The following is a 9,981-nucleotide window of genomic DNA, read 5'->3' as shown; positions in this document are numbered from 1 at the left end:
AAATGACCATGGTACGGCACACAATTATATGAATAACCGAGATTACTCCTTAAAACAGAATTATTTAGTGTTATACCTGCACCTGAGATTTTGTTGATATACCACCTATATCATAATTTTTTTTCAATCTGATATTTTTGTATTTTTTTCTTTGCTACTTTGTTGTTATGGAATTAATGTTAAAGTGCCTGTGTCTGTCCTATGTCTGGAGTCTCATCATTGAATATCTTTCTTTATAAAGTGAGTGCTTTATAAGGGGGAATTTGAGGTAATTGATTTTTGAAAGTCTTCATTCTTCATGTGTTTATTTTCTTAGATTGAAAGCAATGAAGAAGAATGAAAATTTCTGTCCAAATTTTTAATGGCAGTCAAAATATCCTTCCGGTAAAACCTCTCTCAATTAGCAACTGTATAACTAGTCAAACCGTATTCTAAATATTAATGTAATATTTGCACGGATATTGAGCTACCTTAACAAAAGTCAACAGATATGAAATATTTAAAACCCGAAGTGTACTTTAAATAACCCTTTAAACTATTCATTGTAACTCCTGTATTTAATTTTCAATTCAAATTTATTTTGATCAGTATAAATGAGATTGACATACATTGATTGTTTATTTGTAATCTTGGACTTAAGCCTCTGTGAAGAAACACTATTTTTCGAAATGCCTATCTGGTCGAGTTAAATTGGCATCGTTTAGTATAATCATTACTGGGCAAATACCCCCACTGGTGAACTGTAAGTCTTCGAATGTATCCTCGGCCCAGTAGTTCAGTACTTCGATATTTACCAGAAAATACGATTTATTTTTGTGAAATATGCATTGAAAAACGAAGGAAATTGTTTGTCTATATGCCTTTTTGTGTTTCTTTGTTACAAATGACGTGGCTCTGTACTTGTACATCCCGTCATGATATATTTGTGTTAACATATTTGTTTTTTTTATAGTGGTTAAGATAATAGCACAGTCAATGTTGACTGCTGTACCCCTATTTTTAACATTTTTACCTATTGTGTTTTTGTTCACACATCGTTATCAATATAATGGATCATTATGCGACTGTCATAAAAATGAGAGGTTAAGCTAGCTAAGCTATTAAACCAGGTTTTATCCACCATTTTTTACATAAGAAAATGCCAGTACCAAGTCAGGAATACGAAAGTTGTTGTCTATTCGTGTTGTTTAGGGTATTTTTCGTTTTGAAATTTTCTAGAAGTTTAGTATTTTGTGGTTTTACTTTTTTTTTTTTTTTAAATGCAGGTCTTTGATTTTTTTGTCTGAGTTTGGTTATACTTGAGGTCCGTTTGGTAATATCAATTCTAAGAAACGTTTGTATTAGGTTTTGAATGTCCAAATAGTTTCAATGAAGAGACGTTATTCAGTTTAATCTAACGTAATTTATAAGGACAAAAGCATACTTCTCAGCACCGAATTTTTCAAACTTTACTCAATTAATTTGTGCGTTTCCCGAGTACAAAGATCAAAAATGATTTATTGAACAGTTTCGTTTCTTGTCAACATTTCTTAGTAATTGTTTTAAAAGATAAATATTAATTGATTGATGATTGTTTGCTTATCGTCCTGCTGTTAAAAAAAAAGGAGAGTGAATTATCAATATATTACTTGCTCCACGAAAAATTTAAATGATTTACTTTGTTTTATTGTATGATAGTTACTGCTATTCAGATTATTATTTATTTTACAAATTTCAAACCAAACATTTGACGATCAAATGACGTTGTCTATATGACCAATGACTCTATCAAATATCACATAAGTTGTCCCTCACAATTTATTTAAAAGGTCCATTAAGTTCAAATAGATTTTGCTATCTATTGTTTAATGCTACGTAAACACGAGGGTCATTAACTTAATTAAATACATTATACACTTGTGTTCTTTTAAATTATTATCAACGTTAACTACTATTGCGAAAGAAATACTTAGTTCAACTTTTAAAAGTTGAAGGTAGCATTGGAAGTGCAATTATAATAAATATCAATTGATATACAATGAAGTTCAGTAATAAGCGAAAAGCAAGTTGTAAATTTGTAATTCTATGTGTATGTTTTCTTTCCCTCACCGATGCAACATCTTTTGTGGATATGGATTCTTTATACACAACACTTACCTCCGGACATAACAAGCACTTAAGACCTGAGGTAGATTTAAGACGTTCTACAGTAATATCTATAGACTTTCATTTACTGAATTTGCAGAATATTAATGAAGTAGATGGAACAGTTTCTATAACTGGTTATTTTAACATTCAATGGACAGATAATAATATGGCATGGACCCCTGCCGATCACGGTAATGCAGAGTATATTGTTTTACCTGAAAATGTTATTTGGAAACCTCCCCTGATAAATTCAAATAGTGCACAAGAAATGGCAATGTTTGGTATGGATGAATTATCCTTGTATGTACGTTATAACGGACAAATTACATGGCTTCCGGGACAAAATTTGAAGTTCACTTGCAGCTTCGATATAACGTACTTTCCTTTTGATACTCAACAATGTACTTTGCTTATAGTAACATGGGGACATGCTGCTCAAGACATTACTTTTGACTCTCTTAATTCAACGATTCAGACATCTTTATATTCTATAAATAGTGAATGGGAACTAAGTAATACATATGTTACAGTAGATAACACAGGAACACCAAAGGCAAGTTTTACCTTCTACTTCAAGAGACGTCCACTGTTCTTAACAATGACTTTAATACTTCCGTGTGTTTTTCTTGTTCTTTTGAACATTGGTGTCTTCCTCCTGCCGACCGACTCTGGAGAAAGGATTGGATTTGCAGTAACTCTTTTATTAGCTGTTGTATTATATCTAACGATCGCACAAGCGCTTCTTCCGGCCACCGCTTTACCAAGACTTTCTTCGATTTGTATATTTCTCATGATTGATTTCATGATGAGTGGTTTAATTGTAGGATCCGTCATCGTGAGCTCTAGATTTTATTTCAAATCAGAGGATGAGCCAATTCCGAATTGGATGAAGAAAATTGTTGCATTCCAGCTTTGTTGTCGAGCTAAAAACAGAGTTCATGATGGCCAAAGTACTGGGGCTGGCAGACATAAAGATAAAGATGAAGCTTTATTTAGGAAAGAGAAGGTTGACGATTCGCATAGAAATGAAAAAGAAGTTACGTGGCAAGATGTCTCGAAAACATTTGATTACATTTCTCTTATATCTTATATGATGATGTTTATTGGTTCCAATTTAATGTTTATCATTGATGTAGTACAGGGAACTTCATAATCATTCACAGCTGTTTTCGTCTTTTCACCTAATTTTGTTTATTCGAATAAGGCAGCAAATGGTTAAGGTAGCCAACAGAAGAGGCATGTGCGCACGACAATCATGCTTGTGTAACCCCATCAAATGTTGTGTCTTTTCCAAGTCGGGCTAAAAGGACTTTGTTTTTCATTGTTGTTTATCTTCTTCGAGCGTCAATTGTCGCGAAGAAAAAGGTTTGTGATGTTTTTTTGTAATACCCCCCAAAAAATATGTTATACTTTATTGATTATTGTGTATAAAATTATTAACGTGAGCATTATCTGGCCTGTTATCTATGTCTTGCATGAATAGATATTTCTCGTATCACACCGCACGAAGTGTGTTACGAAAAATTGATACGGTAATTTGCGTTAATCTGATTGGCTTATCAAGTATCATAAGACGTTATTACAACATTTCAATTGGCTATTCGTTATGCCATTGATGCCTTTTAAAATTTACGACGATGTACATTTTGTCCATGGCAACGGACATATTCAATAATATACAAAACACTCACACTTTTCACCGGACAATATTCATGATGTGAAATTTTATTACATTTTGAAGCACACAAAAAGTCTGAAAATGTTTGTTTTGACAACGGAAAAGTACATATGACGTCATACTAAAATGTTCAAAAGACTAGTGCAACGATTCGCGGAATGAGAGTGTTGACATAAAATAGGGACAAAAGATACTAGAGGGACAGTCAAACTCATAGATCGATTATAAACTGACAACGCCATGGCTAAAAAAAGACAAACATAAGAGATATAGGTATAACAACTTATGCGAATTGGATATTGATTGATATCAAATTTCGTTATTTAATTAAAGTAGTAATAATTAGGGGTGTCAACGAGTACTCGAGTATCGCTCGGTAGTACCGAGTATCGATTATCAAAATGATACTCGACTAATCGTTTTCCTGTTATAATGTTGTTGTTTAAACAAAAAATAGTTTTATTGAGAGCGCTTTCCTGGAAATTATATATTAATCAAAATGAAAAAATAAATAAAATACAATTCGAATGTTTGCGTTTAACTGTCATTCAAAATTTCTCCAAACAGAAAAACGTGTAGGATATATGAACACGAGCATTTTTTTTCCAAGGCTTACACTTTTAGCTTATCTAAGTCCCTCCCACACAGGAATGAGGTAATTGAAAATGTAAAGGTTATTAAGTGTAATGCATTGTAATTTTCCATGTAATTGAATGTAATGTGTAATTGAGCATTTTTGTAATTACATGTAGGAAATTTAATTAATTACAATGAAAAATGCATGTAATGCTAAATAACTTTTCAATTACGTTTCAATTACATGTACTTTTATGATGTAAATGATAAGAAATTGTGTTATTGATATACATATTATTTATTTGACACACAGAAATGTTTGATAAATAGTCTTTTAACTTTAAAAAAAATTGAATCACATATTGGTGTTGTTTAGTTTTTAAGAAAGATCTTTATCTACATAGAGTGATAACATGTTTGTAAATACCATCAATACATGTATGTATGGTTAAACAAAATGTGTAAATCTTTCTAAGACAGTTCATTTAGAATTTTAAATCACTGCACACAATCATTTTGTCAAGTAAGTAAACACAAAAGGATTATAGAAATAAAAATTATCAGCTCTAAAGACAAATGGCAATTAATCAGACTAAATGTGTAATAAAACAGCCTAGGGATAATGTCATTATTACATGTATATTATCATGATTATCTCATTAGCAAAATATTGGAAATAATTACACATTATACATTTGTTGTACTAAAATTATTTTCAATCTAATGACAAGCATACTTTTGGATAATTATAAAGTGATAAAAAACAGGGACAAATTTTTAATTTATTCCTATATAATATTATGTTTAATAGATAGATAGTTTATTCTCATACAACCATGTAAGTACAAAGGTTACAGAGAAGTTAAAAAAAATAATATACATAATAACAAAAATAAAAATGCATAAAATTTCGGATCAAATAACATATAAAAGAATATATATATACTTATACAGTCAAATGTAATAGCTAAAATTGTATAAAGAAATACTTTTTGTGTATAAGTATGATAAATAAATTATGGTTGTTTTAAAAGAAGGAGTAAGCTTAGTATTAATACATCGTATAAAATTGCAGATGTCTCTTAGTGTCTTTGGTTGTTTTGAATTAAACAGTGTGTTAAATTTGATAATGTTGTGTCTGAGTATTAGTTCATTTGGAATAAATCTTCTTCTTTCATCTTGTAAATCCGGGCAAACAAAAATATAGTTATATTCGTCTCCGATATCTCTTTTCGTACATATTGGACATTTTTTATCACTTCTGTCAATGTTATGCCATCTCCCCTTTTCTATTGGCAGTGAATGATTTGATGTTCGGAATTTACAATTGTATATATATCTCGATCGTTTATGATGTTGAAATAATTCTCAAATTCAAACTTTTCCTTAAAAAGCCTATAAGTAATGCATTTTGATGTGTTCTGAATAGCTGAATTCCAAATTTGTTTTAACTGGTCAATTAATCTTAGTTTGATACTATTTGGTAACCATTTGGTGAGTGCTGTATTTTGCACATAAAATAAGTTTGAAAAATCCGGCATTGTCCAATATATTTTTAATGTTCTTTATCCATAAAATATCATCATTGTTTGTGTGATATCGGAAATATACAAATTTATATAAGATTGATGATAACTTATTTTTATCTATAAGCAGCCTGCACCAATATGATATCAGTCGACATTTAATGCTTATTTTCGATGGGTATCGTCCAGTTTCACCGTACACAATCATGCTTGGGGTAGATCTCTTGAGGTGTAGTAAATGCTTTAAAAATTTGAGGTGAACTTGTTCAATAATGTCATTTTTTCCATATCCCCATACTTCACATCCATATAAAAGAATTGGTTTCACCAGTTTGTCAAATAACTCTAATTGGCATTCAATTGATAAATTACACTGCTTCCCTTGTTTTTTTAATAACGTTGTACATGCTTTTTCCGATAGTCTTTTCTTTGTTTTATTGAAGGATCAGATCTGGTTAACAATAGTCCAATGTAGTTAAAGGCCAGGGAAAGAGTATAAATAGCAGCCAATGAACGAAATAGTGGTAAATTCAAATTTCTTTGCCACATTCATATCAGGGACATATTTTTTAGAATAACCTTGTTCAAAGAGTGATTTTTAGAAAAAAAATTGTCACAGAACCTAGAACTGAACTATATTATCTGTTGCAAGAAAAATAAAAATTATTAACTAATTCTATTTTGTTATATTCCTAAAACAAATCATGAAGCAGAGGTACTTTTCATTTGAAATATATTTTGTTTGATAGCTGGGCGGATATATACATTGTTTTTGTTTACACAGGAAGTAGATGTTGCCATGCATGCAGCCATGCTTCCATGCAAAATATCAACAAACACCTTACCTGTTGTGATAAATTCATTCCATTCCTATTTAATCCTCATATCCATTTTATATTTCTTTCATAATTCAAAGAACCAAATAAATATGCAGCTAATTTGCCAAAAATGTAATTACAGTCATAATATTGAATTTTATCCAGTCACAATCATTTTCCCTCCAAAACTGTGTTATATACAAAACAAAGGATTTCGATATAATTAATAAAAAATCCTGCAGGAGAATACAAAAAAACTATTCCCACATGTGTCCCATATATGGAAACCCACCAGGATTAGGAAACCAACAACGCACAAGTGTCACAACACATTTTGGCATAATGTCTCTCTTGTGCCAGTCAAATCTTTGGCTTCTGTGGTCCCTGGTCATGGCATCTGCTTTCATAAGCATATATCTATCATCATTCCAGGCACCACCTTGAGTTTCTTTGATGGGCTACTTCTGACTGACCATGTCACCACATTTGTCTGTTTTGATCATCAGTAATGCATGGCCTACAAAAGCAATATCTGCATTCTTCTTTGGACGGGTCTTGCTGTATAACAAATCCAGGCTGGTCATTGTCTTCATCATCTTCATCTTCATCATTATTGTCTGTTTGAGTACTCTGTTCTGTGGTCATGTGTAGATTTTGTGCATTCCCGCCATTTTCAAAAGCAACAGCAGAGTCATCAAGAATTTTAATTTCCCAATCATTATGCCAAAACAAAGGTTTTATAGTTTCTAATTGAATATCACTTAATTCCATAGTAACTTTCTTATCACTCATTTTTAGGATTATTTAGAAAGCACACAAACAACATATTTACACTGACTTCAAAGATAATCTGGTCTGGATTTTATCACCAGGTTATGTGTACAGAAAGTTGCTGACTCTGCAGGTGACCTCATAAATTTGTTCAATAGATGTAAACAAGTCCAGAGGCAATTAGGGGATTGCATGTCAATTCCAGAGGCAATTAGGGGAGTACATGTAGTTATTCATTTAGCAAGAAATGAAATACTATTTTTTACAACAAATCACAGAAATTAAAAAAAAAAATAAAAATAATTTATTGAAAAAGCCATGTAATGATCAAAGAAATTTGCATAGATCACTATTATTTATATAAAAATCAACTATCATGAACCCTTGAGACACATTTTTCTAAGTTGAAACTGAATATCATGAAACATAATCTCCTGATTATTTCATATCCAATTTCTGCTCATTTCTTCAGTTTCTTCAGTCATGGCTACTGAAAAACAAGATTCTTCACGAAAACGTCCACCCAATTTTAGAATAGAAATTCCTGGTGACGAAACTGTCAAAAGTAGAATTTTGGAAAAACTTCAAAAAGTAAAGGGTTATTTGACTTCAACTTTGAATAAGCCAGTTAACAATAGTTTAATTATAGAGGAACTTTTAGACTTTTGGATTAAACAACAACTTGGAAGTGACAATTTGAAAGAACTTCATCCTTTTCCATCCACCTATTCCCAAACAAGAACCCAGGATGTAGACCAAGGACTGTTTGTTACTGCAGAAAAATCTTTGGACACATATGGAGAACTCTTTGAGGCACATACCAGTATTTGTAATGGAAAGTTAAAAGTATTGAAAAGAACTATGAAAGGACATGTAGCATCTGTAAGACTGATGTGTACCAAGGAGAAATCACATTCCTATTTATGGTCGTCATCATCTTACCTTCCGAATGATGAGTTCTTGGTCAATCACAGGATTTGTCATGCATTTTATAGCAGTGGACTTTTGCCAGTACATTACACTAGATTTGTTAATGGGGCAGGAATTGGCTGCATCACTAAAGAGAGAAGATCAAAATTCTTTAGAAAATATAAAGAACATGCTGAAAATGAAAGTGTTCAATCAGTTGACAATGCCATAAATGATGAAATTTCTACATATGACGACCTAGATGGCATCAACATCATGACAGATGCTAGGCACGGTTGGAGGAAAAATGCAAAAGATACTACAGTTGTAGCATTAGGAGAAAAAACTCACAAAATGATGGATTGTGAACATATTACAAAGTCACAGGATAAAGTTGCCCAACGACATGAAAGACTTGGAACACAAATAATTTATGAAAATTTGGAGAATAAAATGTGTCCATAAAAATTCATGCACATGATAGAAATTTGGCTGTAAATAAATTTGTGAGGGACACTCAATTTACTGTCAATCAGAATGACTTATGGCATGCTGTCAAGGCTGTAAAAAAAGCTGTCACCAAGATTTCCAAAGGTACCAAACGTTCAGAGGGTATAAGTTGGAGTGTACAGCTAGGAGATAAAGTTGAACCCATAGCAACACACATTAACTAGGCTGTCCGTAACTGTGAGCAAAATTCTCTAAAACTGAAGGAAAGTTTGGATAACATTGTTAACCATTATTGTGATAGCCATGAAAATTGTCATCATTCATCAAGGTGCAGATTTGATTCAAACTATGAACCATCTAGGACTGTACTTACAAATTTAAAAGCCAGAAAAATGTTAGAGATTGCTATAAAAAGTTCAACTATTTATAAATATCCTCAAGATTACATTCTTGCTAAAGACACATTTTATGTTGAAAGTTTCAATAATGTGGTGAACATATTTCAAGACAAAAGAATTTGCTTTGGTGATGATCAATATAAATTGAGATCAAATTTGGCAGTATGCCATTGGAATGAGAATGTGGACAGAGGCTTTACATCAGTGTGGAAATCAAGGAATCCCAATGCACCAGCTTCACAGAAAGGAAAGAAAATTTACAAAAAACTAACATATAATTACAGGATAAACATTTGGAACCACTACATTTCTAGTTTCTATTAAAAACAGAATAATTACACTATTTAATTTACAAGTGTTAACTATTATCATGCAAATATTTTTGATCATCATAATCTTGTTATTTGTTATTAGTTTTAGTCTGGATTATAAATTTCTACACAAAGGTAAATTCCACATGTGTTTGTTTTCTTTAACCATGCTGATTTCTATAAATAATTGATAATATAGTTAGGTCCCTCCCATTTCCTTATTGGCTTAATTGCTCTCCAACCGGATTTCTATCTAGGTCAGCCCTGGCCTTTTTAAATTCTTTCACTATTTCAATTTCATTTTCTTCATTAATGAAATTAATATTATTAGGCTGTCTTCCTTTAGAGAAAATTAAAACTTTAGTCTTAGATGTATTTACTTTAAGTTTCCAAGTATCACAATATTCACTGAAGCAA

At 31.4% G+C, this 9,981-nt stretch overlaps 1 protein-coding gene across 1 annotated transcript; it reads left to right on the top strand.

The window, feature by feature from the left end:
- Positions 1-2,110: 2,110 nt before the first annotated feature.
- LOC139511043 (neuronal acetylcholine receptor subunit alpha-6-like) lies at positions 2,111-4,721 on the top strand. Its single transcript, XM_071297612.1, has one exon. The coding sequence runs from the start codon at positions 2,111-2,113 to the stop codon at positions 3,278-3,280; it is 1,170 nt and encodes a 389-aa protein (XP_071153713.1). The 3' UTR covers positions 3,281-4,721.
- Positions 4,722-9,981: the final 5,260 nt, after the last annotated feature.

The sequence above is a fragment of the Mytilus edulis genome, chromosome 2 (assembly GCF_963676685.1).
Source record: "Mytilus edulis chromosome 2, xbMytEdul2.2, whole genome shotgun sequence".
In the NCBI taxonomy this organism is placed as follows: domain Eukaryota; kingdom Metazoa; phylum Mollusca; class Bivalvia; order Mytilida; family Mytilidae; genus Mytilus; species Mytilus edulis.
This window is presented reverse-complemented; position numbering and strand designations above follow the sequence as displayed.

Bases quoted from the DNA above. Each gene is read 5' to 3' on its own strand.
- LOC139511043 (XM_071297612.1), top strand. From the start codon at position 2,111: ATGGATTCTTTATACACAACACTTACCTCCGGACATAACAAGCACTTA.